Source organism: Dendropsophus ebraccatus, chromosome 9 (assembly GCF_027789765.1).
Source record: "Dendropsophus ebraccatus isolate aDenEbr1 chromosome 9, aDenEbr1.pat, whole genome shotgun sequence".
Taxonomy (NCBI): Eukaryota; Metazoa; Chordata; class Amphibia; order Anura; family Hylidae; genus Dendropsophus; species Dendropsophus ebraccatus.
In genome coordinates this window covers 120,866,295-120,888,329 of record NC_091462.1, presented here as the reverse complement: position 1 = coordinate 120,888,329, position 22,035 = coordinate 120,866,295, and the positions used below count along the sequence as shown (strand labels likewise).

Here is a 22,035-nt window from a genome sequence, read left to right as displayed (position 1 = left end):
CCGGCCGTCCGAAGACGACATCGCTGACTGAAGATCGGAGACGAGTCGGCACGTGACAGGTATGTATAGCGCACCACACTTCCGGGTACACGGGTGGGGGTGGGGGACACGGGGAAGGGGGCCATTCACAGACACAACATACATTACAAAGTTTTATAACTTTGTAATGTGTGTTATTCTGTCAATAATTGTTTACTGCCGCACTACCCCTTTAACCCCTTAGCGACCCATGATGTATCTGATACCTCATGGTGCCGCGGGGGGGGGAGTTCAGAGAGGGGTCCCGCTGGGACCCTGCTCTGAAAGCCGCTGCTCCCGGCTGATATCTGCAGCCGAGGAGCGCCTCTCTTAGCCGGCACGGGTCCTGTTGCTGCGGCGGCTAATTAAGCCTCTAAATGCAGCTGTCAAACCTGACAGCTGCATTTAGAGGCATTGCTCTGCATATCCCTGGTGTCTAGTGGATCCGTCCTTCCTGTGTCGGGCCTCAGCGTCGCAATTACACTGATCCCAGCTCGGCAATAGATTGCTGTGGCCTGCAGTAAAGTAAAAAATGTTTTTTTATTAATAAAAAATCCCCTCCCGTAATAAAGGTCTAAATCGCCCTCCTTTTCCCATTTTATAAATATAAATAAACATGTTTGGTATCGCCACGTGCGTAATCGCCCAAACTATTTTATCACATTCCTGTTCTTGCACAGTAAACGGCGGCAAAATTGCGCATTTTTGGTCGCATCAAATCCAGAAAAAATTTTATAAGTGATCAAAAAGTTGTATATTGGCAATCAAGGTACCGATAGAAAGAACACATCATGGCGCAAAAAATGACACCTGACACAGCCACATAGACCAAAGGATAAAAGCGCTATAAGCCGGGGAATGGAGCAATTTTTTACTCACCGTAAAATCTTTCTCGTAGTCTTCATTGGGGGACACAGATACCATGGGTATAGGCTGCTGCCACTAGGAGGCGCTGACGCTAAGAAAGAAACAAAGGAAGTGACGACTCCTGAGCAGGATATACCCGCCCACAGGCACTGAGGTAAATCAGTTTGTACCAGAGCAGTAGGAGAACTCAAGAACAGGTAAAGTAGGAATAAAACCAAAATGGAGTAAACTACCATACCGAGGAAAAACCCAAAAGAAAATGGGTGGGTGCTGTGTCCCCCAATGAAGACTACGAGAAAGAGATTTTACGGTGAGTAAAAAATCCTCTTTTCTCATGCGTCTTATTGGGGGACACAGATACCATGGGACGTCCAAAAGCAGTCCATGTGGTTGGAAAGATAACTGCTAGACAAGGAGCTTGGTGAGAAGGCTCAGAATAGCCCAACACAACCATCAACTAGGAATAGAGCAAGGGATGATGCTGAATGCATCAGAGAAAACCCCTACAGGTCTGCGGCAAAGGAAAGCGGGTCTAGTCCCTGGAACAACGTGCTGCACAGCAGACAGTGGGTTGTGGCAATCCTGGAAGCCAGCAACATGATGTAACATTGAGTTCAACAGAACTAGTAGGCTAGATGTGGGGGAAAAAAGGAGACGCCCAGCCAAGTAGGCGACTACAGGCGGCAGGGACTTACTCTGAGGTAGAACAGAAAAAAGGCAAATACAACCATGACGGGAGAGACTGGAAAGTGTTTTATGGCGCATAGAGGCCTAAGGTGTCAAATGAAGGAGAAAAAGACTGAGCGTCTTCTCATAGAGACAAGATAAGGGAGGGAGACCGGGAGTCCCGTCTGGAGAGCATGGCCGGTCAACAAGCAGACCAAGGGCAAGCAAGTCAAGCAGGAGTGCTCGTAGAGGCTAATGAGGGCCGAAAACCCACACTCGCCTGTCGGAAGAAGCAATTTCGGAATAACAGTCCTCTGGAGGACTGTAAGATACTTATTATACTAAATATTCCATCCTCACAGAGGAGGAAAGGACTGCTTGAAGAATTCCTGACTGAGTGGTAAAAAACCAAACCTAGGATAGGGGGTCATGCACAACAGTGTGCTACTCCAGAGCGTAGGAGTAACTGTGTATGCGGGAGCACTGCAAATCCCTGAACTGAGAACAATGCTTCATAGTCCATATGGCCAAGCAAGGACACTTGGAAAAGGTATACCACAAAGTGACCATCCACCTATGCTTAGGACTGTAGAGAATCCTTACCCTGTGAGACTGCAGCTGCCTAAGAGAGAGAAGACTAAATACTTGCCATGTTGGCCATAGGCAGATGCAGAAGTCCTAAGGAGAAGTCCTAAAGCAGCACTGAGAGTCATGTAGGCAGTCGATGTCCTACATACACCAGGGGTAGAAGAAACCCTTTACTGTTTCACCTGAGGAACTGAGAGGCCTCACTTCACCCAGATCAAAGAGAAGAGGCAATGTGGCTGGTGCTGACCAAGGACAGCTTCCTGAAGTAGAGCACCATGCGAAGATAAGACCAAACCTCGCTGAGGACCATCCACAGTATAGCAGAGGGGGCGGGTCTAAGCAATACAACACTACTACTGTTACTAAGCCATACTACTGGGGAACAGCCAGCGAGACAAATGCCAAAACATGGTAGTTATGCCAGATGAAGGACAGAAAAACCACCCTGACAGTACCAGGATGAAATAGTGACTGAACCTGTATGCTGCCGGCCACTCAGAGGACCAGAGTATGACAGTCCGGGGGCAGGTAAAGCAGGGGGTTCTGCACCTTGTGTAGTGGGACACGTAGCAGGATGCTCGGGCTTTAGAAAGGATACCGGCCGAGAGGAATACACCAAGGTTACACTGCCCGAGAGCAGGTAATGAGACTTGCTAGTGGAAACATACAGAAGACAACATGGTGTAGTAACAAGTTACCCTATGATGATCCCCTGATGCGACAGGCACAGATCATGGGCGTCCTATGAGGATGAAAGGTAATATAGGGTAACACGAGCATACTAGCTGCAAGCAGTAAGTAACTGAGGACCGGCATTTAAGAGATACATATACCTGGACTGGAAACAGGTTCTGTGCCTGGTAGACATGTAAACAGAAGCCGGTGTGTGCTCTGGGAGCAGGGAAGAGATCAGGACTGTGTCCCAATGTAAACAAGAATTGGCTATGAGAAATGCCTAGCATCACCAGTATAGTGAGTGGACCTGAAGGTGGTGTATTACATTGTGTAACAGAATACCACAATCTGTGCACACCGAACTACAGGTAATGTAGTTGGAGCCATATCATGCAGCAAAGGGCAGAGCTCTGAATAACCTTGTACCACCACCTGGGAGGGGGGTAACGTGTCCAGTTCTATGTCTGTGACATCATGTAGTAAAGGAATCTGTCATGAAGATGAGAGGCAGGTCTGAAGCACTGCCTGCTAATTGGTGATGTGAATGACAGGACATGTGTTGTGCTTGTGACATCCTGTAGCAGAGGGGGAAGCTCTGAGTAACACAGGAACAACGACTGGCAATGGGTGATGTCTGGTCCCATGACCTGTATGACCAACCATGTAGCAGAGGGTTCTCCTGGTTGTGAAACCATGTACCAAAGGGTTCTGCTCAGAGCACAGATACACCGCCTTGTTGACAGCTGTCTGGTTCCGTGTACTTACCGTGACACCGTGTAGCAGAGGGTTCTGCTCAGAGCCCAGATACACTGCCTGGAAAGAGGTAACGTGTCTGGTCCCGTGTCCTGCTCCTGACACCATGTAGCAGAGGGTTCTGCTCAGAGTACTACACTGCCTGATAGCGGGTAACGTGTCTGGTTCCATGTACTTCTCGATTTTTTTTTTTTTTTTTGATTTTTTTATTTGACAGCGCAAATAATTTTTTTTACGGTTTCGCAGCATATTTTATGGGAAAATAAAGTCTCATTGCGAAGTACAATTGGTGTCGCAAAGAATAAGGGCTCATATGGGTCTCTAGGTGAAAAAATGTAAGTGCTCTGGCCTTATAAATAAAGTGGCAAAAGCAAAAGCGCAAACACGAAATTTGGCTTTGACCTTAAAGGGTTAAGAGAGGAAGTAAGACATATATGGGAATATTGTGACAATTACCCTTTGTGTACAAAGATTTTTCCCATCAAAATAACCCGAATGGCAAAAACCAGGTTATCAAGCAACCTCTGCCATTGTCTCAATGTAACTTTTCTTCAGTAGAAAGGATGACAACAAGCCACAAATTTTTGTAATCTTAGCTTCCGGTAAAACAAAATCTTAACACCATCTTTCACGATACCTAAATATTCGGTCTTCGTGCAAGGCAAACTAGTAGCCAATGGAACCCCAAAATCACAAATCTGCATAAAAGGAAACAAACTGTTCGTATTTATCCGTGTGAGCCCATCCTACAAACAGAAAATCATCAAGATAATGACAGCAAGTAGAAAAACCAGTATACTCTAAGTGCCCATTCCAAGAAACAAGAAAAAGATCCGAAATAAAAACATGACATGCTAAAACCCATTGGCAGCACTTTATCAAAATAAATTCGACCTTCATCTCTCCGCTCCTCACACGCCTTAATAAAGCCGGACATTTACACTGCATAGCCGGGTGAGTGCAATCCGTTTTTTTCTACCTTTGATACTACTTTATCAAAATAAGATTGGTCACGCCATACGAATCCCAAAGAATTGTAACCATTAGGACATATCCGCAAAAGGCGGATAGCTGATTCTATACCAGTTTTGGATAACCAGGTATTGCGACCGCAAGAGCGCACCAAATCCAGGGCATCCTCAAAGGAATTACAACGAACTGACACCAACGACTTATCGATAGAATCATTTAGGGAACCACCCTTGGGATAAGACGGATTATAAATCGGTCTAAACTTATAAGGCTCCTTTTTTGGTATCAAACATAAGAGAGAAACCTTAAAAAAATAAAATGCTCCCAAACCTAGCTGATCGTACTCACCAAGTCCCCCTGAGAATTTTGAGCCGTCTCCCATCTTTCTAGCGGCTTCCGTTCTATAGTGAGTTTTTTGAAAAGCCGATCTATATCCAACATGGCGCTGGCCAGAATACTACATCTCCCATCATGCAATGCTTATGCCTGATTGGTCCATGATGTAGCAGAGCTGATATCCACAAGATTTAGCACAGTTGAATGAGCGGCGTGGCAGAGGTGAATGAGCGGCGTGGTAGAGTTGATTGCTGTGATTGAGCATGTGATTCGCGGGGGTCTTGCCAATTGTCAGTTGCAAGGGGTGCTGTCTGGGATAATGGGGCAAGGGGGGGATTCCATTCGAGATGAGGGGGGGGGGTATGCCGTCCGAGATGCGGGATATTGGGGGGGAGGAGGGGTTTGCCGTCTGAAACTGGGGGGGGGGGGGGGGGGGGGTTAGCCGTCCGAGTTGCGGGGGGGGTGGGGGTGCGGGGGAGGGGTTTTATGTCCGAGATGCGCCGGGGGTGGGGATGGGGGCGGCGTGGTGTGCTGTCTCAGATGCGGGGGGGGGGGGTTTGCCGTCCGAGATGCGGGGAGTTGTGGCCATCGGACACGATGCAAAGCGGGCGAAGGAAGGGAGCCCGCAGTGCAGCTGGCATATCTGCACCCCGACTTCTGCACAACTATAATGCCCAGCATGAACGGAGGTTGAGCATGCTGGGAGAAGGGAGGTGCTGTCGGAGATGGGGGGGCATCCGTGATGGGGGGAGGGGGTTGCCGTCCGAAATTGGGGGATTGCGGGGGGCTGTGGGCGGAATGCGGGGCTGGCAAAGGAAGGGAGCCCGCAGTGCTGCTGGCATATCTGCACCCCGGCTCGTGCACAACTATAATTCCCAGCATGCATGGATGCTGAGCATGCTGGGAGCTCTAGTTGTGCCCCAGCTGTCATGGGGGAGGGGCGGGTTGCGATGGAGGGTGGCTGCGGCCTGTACTGGGGAGAGCTGCATTCACAGCAGCTGCTATCGGGTGAGCTGCGGGGGGGGGGGGGGGGGGGGGGGGGGGGGGGTGTGACGGACACAGGGTACGGGGCGGTAAAGCTCCGGGGGGAGCACACAGTGGGGGTGGGGGGGCTTGCTGTCAGAGAGGGAGACAGTGAACAACAACAGCAGCAGCTGTCACTGTGTCCTCCCTCACTTCAGATTGGCCGGGTTAGAAGCGCTAACCCGGCCCATTGAAGAGATGTAGGACACGTGATGCCGTCTCGGAGGGTGGGGGCCAGGAGCAGGGTGGACTGAGAGCTGATGATTCTATGCAATTCGTGGCGGTGAACGCATCTGGATAACAGCAAAACTGTGCAGAATCCATAACTTTATATTTGAAAGACGGAAAGCTACGGGTGGGCAACGTATTAATGCAAAAAATTTTGGGGGGGGAATACCACTTTAAAATTAGGGAACGGCGGACAGGAAAAGGGCCCTCAATCCGACCCTCCCTAAGTTCAAACAACAACTTATTATTAACTTACAACGGTTTAAACATAACCGAACTAAGATTGCCAACCAATGTGCAACCCGCAGACTCAGGCACAGGAAAGCCATAATCAAAGCCCAACATTAACAGTTCAGCCGTCTGTCAATTTGGAAAGGCTTCTAACCTTCTTTCCATTTTCACCAGTGTCCGAGCCTTTGGATATCGCTTTCCTAAGAGCGCCTATGGGCTGCATTTTCTGACCAAGTTTTTTAAAGCATCTGGGTGATGTACGGCAAAATGTGCGCGTTCATGGTAGTACACCATACCATACCCCCTCACTACACCATACCATACCCCCTCACTACACCATACCATACCCCCTCACTACACCACACCATACCCCCCTCACTACACCATACCATACCCCCGTCACTACACCATACCATACCCCCTCACTACACCATACCATACCCCCTCACTACACCACACCATACCCCCCTCACTACACCATACCATACCCCCGTCACTACACCATACCCCCTCACTACACCATACCATACCCCCGTCACTACACCATACCATACCCCATCACTACACCATACCATACCCCGTCACTACACCATACCCCGTCACTACACCATACCCCCTCACTACACCATACCATACCCCCTCACTACACCATACCATACCCCCTCACTACACCATACCATACCCCCTCACTACACCATACCATACCCCCTCACTACACCATACCATACCCCCTCACTACACCATACCATACCCCCTCACTACACCATACCATACCCCCTCACTACACCATACCATACCCCCTCACTACACCATACCATACCCCCTCACTACACCATACCATACCCCTTCACTACACCATACCATACCCCCTCACTACACCATACCATACCCCTTCACTACACCATACCATACCCCCTCACTACACCATACCATACCCCCTCACTACACCATACCATACCCCCTCACTACACCATACCATACCCCCTCACTACACCATACCATACCCCCTCACTACACCATACCATACCCCCTCACTACACCATACCATACCCCCTCACTACACCATACCATACCCCCTCACTACACCATACCATACCCCCTCACTACACCATACCATACCCCCTCACTACACCATACCATACCCCCTCACTACACCATACCATACCCCCTCACTACACCATACCATACCCCCTCACTACACCATACCATACCCCCCTCACTACACCATACCATACCCCTTCACTACACCATACCATACCCCCTCACTACACCATACCATACCCCTTCACTACACCATACCATACCCCCTCACTACACCACACCATACCCCCCTCACTACACCACACCATACCCCCGTCACTACACCATACCATACCCCCTCACTACACCATACCATACCCCCGTCACTACACCACACCATACCCCCGTCACTACACCACACCATACCCCCTCACTACACCATACCATACCCCCTCACTACACCACACCATACCCCCTCACTACACCATACCATACCCCTTCACTACACCATACCATACCCCCTCACTACACCATACCATACCCCCTCACTACACCATACCATACCCCCTCACTACACCACACCATACCCCCCTCACTACACCACACCATACCCCCGTCACTACACCATACCCCCTCACTACACCATACCATACCCCCGTCACTACACCATACCATACCCCATCACTACACCATACCATACCCCGTCACTACACCATACCCCGTCACTACACCATACCCCGTCACTACACCATACCCCCTCACTACACCATACCATACCCCCTCACTACACCATACCATACCCCCTCACTACACCATACCATACCCCCTCACTACACCATACCATACCCCCTCACTACACCATACCATACCCCCTCACTACACCATACCATACCCCCTCACTACACCATACCATACCCCCTCACTACACCATACCATACCCCCTCACTACACCATACCATACCCCCTCACTACACCATACCATACCCCCTCACTACACCATACCATACCCCTTCACTACACCATACCATACCCCCTCACTACACCATACCATACCCCTTCACTACACCATACCATACCCCCTCACTACACCATACCATACCCCCTCACTACACCATACCATACCCCCTCACTACACCATACCATACCCCCTCACTACACCATACCATACCCCCTCACTACACCATACCATACCCCCTCACTACACCATACCATACCCCCTCACTACACCATACCATACCCCCTCACTACACCATACCATACCCCCTCACTACACCATACCATACCCCCTCACTACACCATACCATACCCCCTCACTACACCATACCATACCCCCTCACTACACCATACCATACCCCCTCACTACACCATACCATACCCCCTCACTACACCATACCATACCCCTTCACTACACCATACCATACCCCCTCACTACACCATACCATACCCCCTCACTACACCATACCCCCTTCACTACACCATACCATACCCCCTCACTACACCATACCATACCCCCTCACTACACCATACCATACCCCCTCACTACACCATACCATACCCCCTCACTACACCATACCATACCCCCTCACTACACCATACCATACCCCCTCACTACACCATACCATACCCCCTCACTACACCATACCATACCCCCTCACTACACCATACCATACCCCCTCACTACACCATACCATACCCCTTCACTACACCATACCATACCCCCTCACTACACCATACCATACCCCCTCACTACACCATACCATACCCCCTCACTACACCATACCCCCTCACTACACCATACCCCTCTCCTTGGCTGTGCCCGCTCCTCACCTCTCTCCTAAGGACTACCGTGAGAGGGATTATGTTTTCCTTATATGACCATTGATTAAGACGACAAAATGAGACGTTATATGGCTGCCATACACTACATATACCATACCTCTATATAGTAATACATTACACGGCTGCCATACACTACATATACCATACCTCTATATAGTAATACATTACACGGCTGCCATACACTACATATACCATGCTCCTCTATATAGTAATACATTACACGGCTGCCATACACTACATATACCATACCTCTATATAGTAATACATTACACGGCTGCCATACACTACATATACCATACCTCTATATAGTAATACATTACACGGCTGCCATACGCTACATATACCATACCTCTATATAGTAATACATTACACGGCTGCCATACGCTACATATACCATGCTCCTCTATATAGTAATACATTACACGGCTGCCATACACTACATATACCATACCTCTATATAGTAATACATTACACGGCTGCCATACACTACATATACCATACCTCTATATAGTAATACATTACACGGCTGCCATACGCTACATATACCATGCTCCTCTATATAGTAATACATTACACGGCTGCCATACACTACATATACCATACCTCTATATAGTAATACATTACACGGCTGCCATACGCTACATATACCATACCTCTATATAGTAATACATTACACGGCTGCCATACGCTACATATACCATACCTCTATATAGTAATACATTACACGGCTGCCATACGCTACATATACCATACCTCTATATAGTAATACATTACACGGCTGCCATACACTACATATACCATACCTCTATATAGTAATACATTACACGGCTGCCATACACTACATATACCATGCCTCTATATAGTAGTACACTACATGGTGATGTAACTACCTCTGCCGCCCTTTTCATTGTATAATTCTTTTTGTTTTTTTCCTTCTGACAAGCGATGTACTTGTTTGTTTTTTCTTTACTTTACCCTTATACGTATATGGGAGATCCGATACGATCTATATGCATCAGTTGTGTATACTAATGGAAATATATGCTCCAGTATCAATTACTTTATCAATATCTAATTGTTTATTTATGCTATCAGGATACTCTGTATTGTTTTTAGGCCAATTATTGAAACTTTATGTATTTTATTCTGGAAACTACAATAAAATATTTTTGGGAAAAAAATTAGGCGAGCATTGTGTGACCAGCGTCCTTGTCCTGTGCCAAGCGCTAACACTGCTCTTCTCCCCAGTCAGAGGCGGCTGCTGCTCACCGGGACCCCGCTGCAGAACTCTCTGATGGAGCTCTGGTCGCTCATGCATTTCCTGATGCCGCACGTCTTCCAGTCTCACCGAGAGTTTAAAGAATGGTTCTCAAATCCCTTGACCGGCATGATTGAGGGGAGCCAGGAGTATAATGAGGGTCTGGTGCGCCGGCTGCACAAGGTCTGAGAGGCGGAGGTTTGGGGTCACATTTAGTGTTCTCTGGTTATGGTAGAGAACACTGACAGTTTCTGTGTCATCCTCAGGTGTTACGGCCGTTCCTCCTTCGCAGGATTAAGCTGGATGTCGAAAAGCAGATGCCCAAAAAATACGAGCATGTTATCTACTGTCGCCTGTCGAAACGGCAGCGTTTCCTGTACGATGACTTCATGTCACAAGCAGCGTAAGTTCCACAAGGCTTCGGGGGTGGCGCGAGGGCCGGCCGGGGGTGGGATATGAGGGCCGGATGGGCTCCGGGGGTTGGGATGAGGGCTGGCTGGGCGGGCTCCGCACCTTTTTATAGCGTCACCTCTGTCCTCCACATTATGGCTTCTCTCTCTACAGGACACGTGAGACTCTAGCCAGCGGCCATTTTATGAGTGTGATTAACATCCTCATGCAGCTCCGCAAGGTGTGTAACCATCCCAACCTGTTTGACCCGCGTCCGATCCATTCACCCTTCATTACCAGCGGCATCTGTTACACGGTCCCCTCCTTGGTTCTTCATGCTCTGCAGCGCCATCCGCTCGAGGCAGGTACAGGGCCCAGAGGGGTGGGGAGTAATGTCATAAGGGTGTGGGGAGATTTCATCAGGGGTGTCACATGTTCTTTCTTCCTCTGTGTCCCCAGCATATAGACATGTCTTTGTTTGACCTCATCAACATGGAGGGGCGAGTAAGTCGATACGAGTGTGATGTTTTCCTACCGCAGTATAAGCAGTCACGTTCCCTGATCCAGGAAATTGCAGAATCCCCAGAGCCTCCCCCCAGACCTCGGCCCCTGAAGATGAAGGTGAACAGGTGCGTGCAGCTCCTCACATCACCGTGGTCTCTACCTGCAGCTCCTCGCCGGCGCTATAGTCTGTAGTAATATTTATTTGTATAGTGCCAGCAGATTCTGCAGCGATGGAAGCACAGCTTCTCACCACGGTCTCTGCTTGTGTCTCCTTGTTATTGCAGTGGTCTTTACCCGCAGCTCATTGCCATAGTCTGTACGCACAGCTTCTTGCTGTGGTCTTTACATGTCTCCTTGCCATCACTGTATACGTGTGCCATCACCGCTGTCTATACGCGTGTGTCCGCTCCATCACCGCTGTCTATACGCGTGTGTCCGCTCCATCACCGCTGTCTATATGCGTGTGTCCGCTCCATCACCGCTGTCTATACGCGCTGTCTATATGCGTGTGTCCGCTCCGTCACCGCGGGCTATACGCGTGTCTCCGCTCCGTCACCGCTGTCTATAAGCGTGTCTCCGCTCCGTCACCGCTGTCTATACGCGTGTCTCCGCTCCGTCACCGCTGTCTATACGCGTGTCTCCGCTCCATCACCGCTGTCTATACGCGTGTGTCCACTCCGTCACCGCTGTCTATACGCGTGTCTCCGCTCCGTCACCATTGTGTCTTCTCGCCATCACTGTGGTCTTTGTCTCCTCTCTGAGGTCTGTACATGTGTGAATATAATACACAGCAAATTTAATAAGCTTCCCAACTGTTTTGACGTGGTTAAGGTCTGCAGGTCGACACTATTACACTGATACCAGGTTATGGAAATTTTATTTTACTACTTGAAATAGTTTAACATTTTTTTAAATAAAACTCTGGCTCCTGCGCTGCCTCTGACCTTTCATCATTTGCCCTGTATGGCTGTGGTGTGTGGGATTGTTTGCACTGTGATCTGCAGTTTTATTCGGTATTACATTTTGTATATATGTGACCTTTTAATCCTATTTTTTTAATGAATTTTTTGCGGGCATGTGACCAAAAATCAGCAAATTTTGTAATTTTTTTAGCGATTACATTGTTTACTGTGCGAGATCAGGAATGTGATCATTTTATAGTTGGGGTAATAACACTTTAGCTACCAGGCTAAGCTGGGGGCTGTAGTCAATTAGTATTTCAGCTATCAGGCCATGCTGGGTGTTGTAGTCTTGTGATATTTCAGCTATCAGACTATGCTAAAGGTTGTAGACACAGCTAGATGCGCCCTGAGTGTATGACGGCCCACAGCTAGATGCGCCCTGAGTGTATGACGGCCCACAGCTAGATGCGCCCTGAGTGTATGACGGCCCACAGCTAGATGCGTCCTCAGTGTATGACGGCCCACTGCTAGATGCGTCCTCAGTGTATGACGGCCCACAGCTAGATGCGTTCTCAGTGTATGACGGCCCACAGCTAGATGCGTCCTCAGTGTATGACGGCCCACAGCTAGATGCGCCCTGAGTGTATGACGGCCCACAGCTAGATGCGCCCTGAGTGTATGACGGCCCACAGCTAGATGCGCCCTGAGTGTATGACGGCCCACAGCTAGATGCGCCCTGAGTGTATGACGGCCCACAGCTAGATGCTCCCTGAGTGTATGACGGCCCACAGCTAGATGCGCCCTGAGTGTATGACGGCCCACTGCTAGATGCGCCCTGAGTGTATGACGGCCCACTGCTAGATGCCTCCTTAGTGTATGACGGCCCACAGCTAGATGCGTCCTCAGTGTATGACGGCCCACAGCTAGATGCGCCCTGAGTGTATGACGGCCCACAGCTAGATGCGCCCTGAGTGTATGACGGCCCACAGCTAGATGCGTCCTCAGTGTATGACGGCCCACAGCTAGATGCGTCCTCAGTGTATGACGGCCCACAGCTAGATGCGTCCTCAATGTATGACGGCCCACAGCTAGATGCGTCCTCAATGTATGACGGCCCACAGCTAGATGCGTCCTCAGTGTATGACGGCCCACAGCTAGATGCGTCCTCAGTGTATGACGGTCCTCAGTGTATGACGGTCCTCAGTGTATGACTGCCCACAGCTAGATGCGTCCTCAGTGTATGACGGCCCACAGCTAGATGCGTCCTCAGTGTATGACGGCCCACAGCTAGATGCGCCCTGAGTGTATGACGGCCCACAGCTAGATGCGCCCTCAGTGTATGACGGCCCACAGCTAGATGCGCCCTCAGTGTATGACGGCCCACAGCTAGATGCGCCCTCAGTGTATGACGGCCCACAGCTAGATGCGCCCTCAGTGTATGGCCTTATGCACACGTTCCGTAATTTTTTCGGGTCCGGAAACCACCCGCTAAAAATTTCGGGTTGGACATCTGTCCTCAGTGTATGACGGCCCACAGCTAGATGCGTCCTCAATGTATGACGGCCCACAGCTAGATGCGTCCTCAGTGTATGACGGCCCACAGCTAGATGCGTCCTCAGTGTATGACGGCCCACAGCTAGATGCGTCCTCAGTGTATGACGGCCCACAGCTAGATGCGTCCTCAGTGTATGACGGCCCACAGCTAGATGCGCCCTGAGTGTATGACGGTCCTCAGTGTATGACGGCCCACAGCTAGATGCGTCCTCAGTGTATGACGGCCCACAGCTAGATGCGCCCTGAGTGTATGACGGCACACAGCTAGATGCGCCCTCAGTGTATGACGGCCCACAGCTAGATGCGCCCTCAGTGTATGACGGCCCACAGCTAGATGCGCCCTCAGTGTATGACGGCCCACAGCTAGATGCGCCCTCAGTGTATGGCCTTATGCACACGTTCCGTAATTTTTTCGGGTCCGGAAACCACCCGCTAAAAATTTCGGGTTGGACATCCGTATTGCTTCCGTATTGCATCCGGAAGCACGGAAGTCACGGAGGACACTTCTGTGCTTGGTCTTTATAGGCATCATGAGACCCCTCCTGCGATCACCATGGCAACCGGGGACGCTTCCGTGCTCGGCCGGCATCAGACCCCCTCTGCGGCATCAGACCCCCTCCTGCGGCATCAGACCCCCTCCTGCGGCATCAGACCCCCTCCTGCGGCATCAGACCCCCTCCTGCGGCATCAGACCCCCTCCTGCGGCATCAGACCCCCTCCTGCGGCATCAGACCCCCTCCTGCGGCATCAGACCCCCTCCTGCGGCATCAGACCCCCTCCTGCGGCATCAGACCCCCTCCTGCGGCATCAGACCCCCTCCTGCGGCATCAGACCCCCTCCTGCGGCATCAGACCCCCTCCTGCGGCATCAGACCCCCTCCTGCGGCATCAGACCCCCTCCTGCGGCATCAGACCCCCTCCTGCGGCATCAGACCCCCTCCTGCGGCATCAGACCCCCTCCTGCGGCATCAGACCCCCTCCTGCGGCATCAGACCCCCTCCTGCGGCATCAGACCCCCTCCTGCGGCATCAGACCCCCCTCCTGCGGCATCAGACCCCCCTCCTGCGGCATCAGACCCCCTCCTGCGGCAAGGATGCGATCTCCTATGCGATCCTCCTGTGCCGTTCTGCCTTCAGTGCTCTTAATTGATTCATTGATACTTTCCTAACTACATTGTAAACACCCCAATTTATTGAGGTAATTGGTACTTGTACCTTTGTAGCCCAGCTGCCAATCATCATTACCAATTAGCACAATTAATTGGTGTTTACTATGTGGTTAGGAAAGTATCAATGAATCAAGAGACTGTGAGCAGTGAATGAATGGCCTGTCAGCTAAATTCGGCACAATATAAAGTATGCAATGTTCCGAGCAGGCACCCTTCTGTATGGTCTTCACCTTGTGGAGTACTACAGATCCCAGCTCTCTGATATACCATCACCAACACTGCCTCAATACATTCGTCTACTGATTCTGCTATAATCGGCACACAATAGGATTCTGCTACAATCGGCACACGGTGTGCAGCAACAGAGATCCGGAGAACTATAGATCCCAGCACTTCTATATACTGCTGTGCAAATAGGAGCATGAGTTATCTACGGAAATACGGATGCCAAACATGTTGCAATCCGCAAACAATCCGTAGACAATTGATGTCAATGAGAGCATCCGTGTCCTTTTTTTTTACGGATTGATTTTCATCCATTTCTGCTACTGATCGTGTGAATAGCCCAATAGACTTCAATGTGCACTAACTCGGATACGGAAATACGGAAATTACGGAACGTGTGAATAAGGCCTATGACTGCCCACAGCTAGATCCGTCCTCAGTGTATGACGGCCCACAGCTAGATGCGTCCTCAGTGTATGACGGCCCACAGCTAGATGCGTCCTCAGTGTATGACGGCCCACAGCTAGATGCGTCCTCAGTGTATGACTGCCCACAGCTAGATGCGTCCTCAGTGTATGACGGCCCACAGCTAGATGCGTCCTCAGTGTATGACGGCCCACAGCTAGATGCGTCCTCAGTGTATGACGGCCCACAGCTAGATGCGTCCTCAGTGTATGACGGCCCACAGCTAGATGCGTCCTCAGTGTATGACGGCCCACAGCTAGATGCGTCCTCAGTGTATGACGGCCCACAGCTAGATGCGTCCTCAGTGTATGACGGCCCACAGCTAGATGTGTCCTCAGTGTATGACGGCCCACTGCTAGATGCGCCCTGAGTGTATGACGGCCCACAGCTAGATGCGTCCTCAGTGTATGACGGCCCACAGCTAGATGCGTCCTCAGTGTATGACGGCCCACAGCTAGATGCGTCCTCGGTGTATGACGGCCCACAGTTAGATGCGTCCTCGGTGTATGACGGCCCACAGCTAGATGCGTCCTCAGTGTATGACGGCCCACAGCTAGATGCCTCCTCAGTGTACCGCTTCTGGAGCGACAGTGTGACATCTACACTGTTACATAGCAGACACAAGCCATTGCTGTGTGCCGGCTATTAGAACTTATCGCTGCAGTGAGCGGAGGAAGGGGCGGGGCAAGGAGGTGACGCTAGAGGGCAGGGGTCAGCACCCAGAGAACATGGCCGACACTCAGCTAGCTGCCTGCTCTGTTCTCTGGTATATACTTTGTTAGGCTGCGTAATTAGGCAGCTTAACATAAAGTATCAATACCAGGAAATCCTGGTACCGAACCGTATTTTTGCCTGAAATATTAATAGTAGTATCGAAATTTTGGTGCATTATGCATCACTACCCCTCATTTCCATCGCATTTCCATCACTGTGATCTGTATGTGTCTCCTCGCCATCACCGTGGTCTGTACGCGTGTGTCCTCGCCATCACCGTGGTCTGTACGCGTGTCCTCGCCATCACCATGGTCTGTACGCGTGTCCTCGCCATCGCCGTGGTCTGTACGCGTGTCCTCGCCATCACCGTGGTCTGTACGCGTGTCTCCTCGCCATCACAGTGGTCTGTACGAGTCTCCTCGCCATCACTGTGATCTGTACGTGTCTCCTCGCCATCACTGTGATCTGTACGTGTCTCCTCGCCATCACTGTGATCTGTACGTGTCTCCTCGCCATCACTGTGATCTGTACGTGTCTCCTCGCCATCACTGTGATCTGTACGTGTCTCCTCGCCATCACTGTGATCTGTACGTGTCTCCTCGCCATCACTGTGATCTGTACGTGTCTCCTCGCCATCACTGTGATCTGTACGTGTCTCCTCGCCATCACTGTGATCTGTACACGTGTGTCCTCGCCATCACTGTGATCTGTACGTGTCTCCTCGCCATCACTGTAATCTGTACGCGTGTCTCCTCGCCATCACTGTGATCTGTACGTGTCTCCTCGCCATCACTGTGATCTGTACGTGTCTCCTCGCCATCACCGTGATCTGTACGTGTCTCCTCGCCATCACCGTGGTCTGTACGTGTCTCCTCGCCATCACCGTGGTCTGTACGTGTCTCCTCGCCATCACCGTGGTCTGTACGTGTCTCCTCGCCATCACCGTGGTCTGTACGTGTCTCCTCGCCATCACCGTGGTCTGTACGTGTCTCCTCGCCATCACCGTGGTCTGTACGTGTCTCCTCGCCATCACCGTGGTCTGTACGTGTCTCCTCGCCATCACCGTGGTCTGTACGTGTCTCCTCGCCATCACCGTGGTCTGTACGTGTCTCCTCGCCATCACCGTGGTCTGTACGTGTCTCCTCGCCATCACCGTGGTCTGTACGTGTCTCCTCGCCATTACCGTGGTCTTTGTGTTTGTCTTCTTGCTGTTGCCGTGGTCTTTGTGTGTGTCTCCTCTCCATCACCGTGGTCTATACAGTGCCTACAAGTAGTATTCAACCCCCTGCAGGTTTACACATTCGGAATTAACTTGGCATTGTGACATTTGGACTGTTGATCAGCCTGGAAGTGTGAAATGCTCTGCAGCAAAAATGAATATTTCTTTGTTTATTGTTTTTTAAAATTGAGAAGTTTATTCAGAGGGTCAATTATTATTCAACCCCTCAAACCACCAGAATTATTTTTGCTTCCCCTAAAGTATTAAGTAGTAGTCCAGGCACAAAGAACAATGATCTTCACATGTTTGGATTAATTATCTGTTTTTCCTGCCTTTCCCTGACTATTTAAGACCCTCCCCAAACTTGTGAACAGCGCTCATACATGGTCAACATGGGAAAGACAAAGGAGCATTCCAAGGCCATCAGAGACAAGATGGTGGAGGGTCACAAGGCTGGCAAGGGGTACAAAACCCTTTCCAAGGAGTTGGGCCTACCTGTCTCCACTGTTGGGAGCGTCATCCGGAAGTGGAAGGCTTATGGAACTACTGTTAGCCTTCCATGGCCTGGACAGCCTTTGAAAGTTTCCTCCCGTGCCGAGGCCAGGCTTGTCCGAAGAGTCAAGGCTGACCCAAGGACAACAAGAAAGGAGCTCCGGGAAGATCTCAGGCAGTGGGGACATTGGTTTCAGTCAATACCATAAGTAACATACTCCACCGCAATGGTCTCCGTTCCAGATGAGCCCGTAAGGTACCTTTACTTTCAAAGCGTCATGTCAAGGCTCGTCTACAGTTTGCTCATGTTCACTTGGAGGACTCTGAGACAGACTGGTTCAAGGTTCTCTGGTCTGATGAGACAAAGATCGAGATCTTTGGTGCCAACCACACACGTGACGTTTGGCGACTGGATGGCACTGCATAAGGCCCTTAAGAATACCATCCCTACAGTCAAGAAAGGTGGTGGCAGCATCATGCTGTGGGGCTGCTTCTCAGCCAATGGGCCTGGCCATCTGGTCCGCATCCATGGGAAGATGGATAGCACGGCCTACCTGGAGATTTTGGCCAAGAACCTCCACTCCCCCATCAAGGATCTTAAGATGGGTCGTCATTTCATCTTCCAACAAGACAACGACCCAAAGCACACAGCCAAGAAAACCAAGGCCTGGTTCAAGAGGGAAAAAATCAAGGTGTTGGCAGTGGCCTAGTCAGTCTCCTGACCTTAAAGTGTCACTGTCGTGAAATTTTGTTTTGCAAAAATCAATAGTCCAGGCGATTTTAAGAAACTTTGTAATTGGGTTTATTATCCGAAAAATGCATTTTTATCATGAAAAAGCAGTTTGAAGCTCTCCCCCCTGTCTTCATTGTTCTCCTATGGAAAGAGCTAAAGAAAAGACCAAAACAGGACAACAAAGAGTTAATCTACAAATCCCCTCACGGGATATCATCTCCTGTGACCTGTCTGAGCTCGGATTACAGCTGTCACCCAGCTCTGTGCCTGTAATCCTCTGTTATCTGCTTTCTGCTGCCGGCTAACTCCCTCCTTCCTCCTCCCCCCTCCCCTCTCCATAGAACAGACAGGGGACGACTCCTGCAACAAGTCACATTTTTCAGATTTTTCAGAGTGGATGAAAAAGAGGAAGGAGGGGGGGACCTGGGAAAAGGCTTTTTACATGCAGATAATGGCAGATTTGGCTAATAAACCCAATTACAAAGTTTCTTAAAATCGCCTGGACTATTGATTTCTGCAAAAAAAAAAAAAAAAATACGACAGTGACTCTTTAACCCAATTGATAACTTCTGGAAGGAGCTCAAGATTAAAGTCCACATGAGACACCCAAAGAACCTAGATAACTTGGAGAAGATCTGCATGGAGGAGTGGGCCAAGATAACTCCAGAGACCTGTGCCGGCCTCATCAGGTCTTATAAAAGACGATTATTAGCTGTAATTGCAAACAAGGGTTTTTCCACAAAATATTAAACCTATGAGTTGAATAATAATTGACCCACACTTTTATGTTTCAAATTTATTATAATTTAACTGAGCAACATAACTTTTTGGTTTGTAATATTTATGCATCGGTTAACAAATCCTGCTCTTGTTTGAAGTTTGAAGGCTCTAACTTATTTGCATCTTATCAAATCTGTTAAATCTGCAGGGGGTTGAATACACTGTACGTGTGTCTCCTCTCCATCACCGTGATCTTTGTGTTTGTCTCCTTGCCGTTGCTGTGGTCTTTGTGTCTCCTCTCATCACTGTGGTCTATACGTGTGTCTCCTCTCCATCACTGTGGTCTATACGTGTCTCCTCTCCATTACTGTGGTCTATATGTGTGTCTCCTCTCCATCACCGTGGTCTATACGTGTGTCTCTTCTCCATCACTGTGGTCTATACGTGTCTCCTCTCCATCACCGTGGTCTATATGTGTCTCTTCTCCATCACCGTGGTCTATACGTGTGTCTCTTCTCCATCACTGTGGTCTATACGTGTCTCTTCTCCATCACCGTGGTCTATACGTGTGTCTCTTCTCCATCACCGTGGTCTATACGCGTGTCTCCTCTCCATCACCGTGGTCTATATGTGTCTCTTCTCCATCACTGTGGTCTATACGTGTGTCTCTTCTCCATCACTGTGGTCTATACGTGTCTCCTCTCCATCACCGTGGTCTATACGTGTGTCTCTTCTCCATCACCGTGGTATATACGTGTCTCCTCTCCATCACCGTGGTCTATATGTGTCTCTTCTCCATCACCGTGGTCTATACGTGTGTCTCTTCTCCATCACCGTGGTCTATACGCGTGTCTCCTCTCCATCACCGTGGTCTATATGTGTGTCTCCTCTCCATCACCGTGGTCTATATGTGTGTCTCCTCTCCATCACCGTGGTCTATATGTGTGTCTCCTCTCCATCACCGTGGTCTATACGTGTGTCTCCTCTCCATCACCGTGGTCTATGTGATTGTCTCTTCTCCATCACCGTGGTCTAAACGTGTCTCTCTTCTCCATCACCGTGGTCTATACGTGTCTCCTCTCCATCACCGTGATCTGTATGTGTTTCTCCTCTCCATCACCGTGGTCTTTGCGCGTGTCTCCTCGCGGTCTTTACGTGTGTCTCCTCTCCATCACCGTGATCTGTATGTGTTTCTCCTCTCCATCACCGTGGTCTTTGCGCGTGTCTCCTCGCGGTCTTTACGTTTGTCTCCTTGGTCAGCTGACAATGCTTGTTCTTCCTCCAGAATGTTGCAGCCTGTGAAGCCGGATCCACGCTCTGTGGTTGTAGTGAACAATGCTCGGCCCGTTCAGAAGCCCGCGGACCTGCCTCCCACCCCGGCTGCTCCCTCACCATTGGCGTTTGCTAGCTGTCCCCTCCCGACTCCAGCTGTGCCCGTTGTGAACGGTGAGAGGAGTTTAACGCTGTCCGTGTGTTTACGGTGGCTCTTACGTTACTGACCCCTGGTTCACGTTGACAGCTCCGGCCCCCGTGCAGTCGTGTCCAGCTACAAACGCTTTGACTCCTGTGTCTAATGGGATGGGAAAGTGTGTTCCAGTGCAGAGCGCCCAGTCTGTGTGCAGCGCCCCCCAAAGGCTCATCCTGACTCCTGACATGCAGGCACGGCTGCCCTGTAAGTAGTGGTGGTAAGACTTTGCTTTAGCCATCTTGTCCTCTTGATGACCCTTGACTTGTTTGTTTCTTAGCTGGAGAAGTGATCAGCCTGGGACAGCTGGCATCTCTTGGTGGACGTCCTCTACAGAATCAGACAGTCACCAAGCCTCTGACTCTGCAGCTGCAGGGCACCAAGCTAACGTTAAGTGGGGCCCCGGTGCGGCCTCTGGCTCAGCCCCGGCCAGTGCAGGGTAAGCGTCCATGTGTCTCTGGCTATGGCCGCTTTGTGGTGTCGCTGTGCAGGTGGCTGACTTTGTTGTGTCACAGGTAATGTGCTTCACCTGGTCTCTTCTGGTGGACAGCATCATCTGCTCAGCCAGCCAGCACAGCTGGCTCTCATCCAGGCATTGGCTCAGCAGACCGCCTCGCCCGCCCCACCGGTGCCACAATTGGTGCAGAGTAACTCTCAGGGGCAAATTGGTGTCCAGGCCCTGTCGGTCCAGTCTCTCCAGCACACGCTGATGAACAGCGCCAACCTTCCGTCAGCTTCTCCTGGACAGGGTGAGTGCTTCGAGGCTTATGGCTGCCTACTGGCACCTATTAGCGTAGCTGTATCCCATTTATGCTTCTGTGTCTCCTCTAGCACCGTCCTCTGGCGTGGTGAAGATTGTGGTAAGGCAGTCTGCCAGAGAGGTTCCGGCATCTTTTCAGCGGCATCCTGTGGCCCCTCCTGTGCGCCCTCTTCTTAGAGTTGTTCCAGGTCCACCTGCAGAACAGTCTTCTGTCCGAGAAGGGACTGTAGAGCAGCGAGTGGGTATGTGCC

At 50.4% G+C, this 22,035-nt stretch overlaps 1 protein-coding gene across 1 annotated transcript in view; it reads left to right on the top strand.

Annotated features, from left to right (window-relative positions):
* The window catches only part of SRCAP (Snf2 related CREBBP activator protein), an 87,156-nt gene that overhangs the window by 35,223 nt on the left and 29,898 nt on the right, over positions 1 to 22,035 (top strand). The window contains exons 15-23 of the mRNA XM_069984765.1: positions 10,465 to 10,657; positions 10,741 to 10,877; positions 11,039 to 11,225; positions 11,324 to 11,493; positions 20,845 to 21,005; positions 21,079 to 21,231; positions 21,305 to 21,463; positions 21,540 to 21,773; positions 21,856 to 22,026. Coding sequence (XP_069840866.1) covers positions 10,465 to 10,657; positions 10,741 to 10,877; positions 11,039 to 11,225; positions 11,324 to 11,493; positions 20,845 to 21,005; positions 21,079 to 21,231; positions 21,305 to 21,463; positions 21,540 to 21,773; positions 21,856 to 22,026 — 1,565 coding nt within the window. The remainder of the gene's footprint in view (positions 1 to 10,464; positions 10,658 to 10,740; positions 10,878 to 11,038; positions 11,226 to 11,323; positions 11,494 to 20,844; positions 21,006 to 21,078; positions 21,232 to 21,304; positions 21,464 to 21,539; positions 21,774 to 21,855; positions 22,027 to 22,035) is intronic.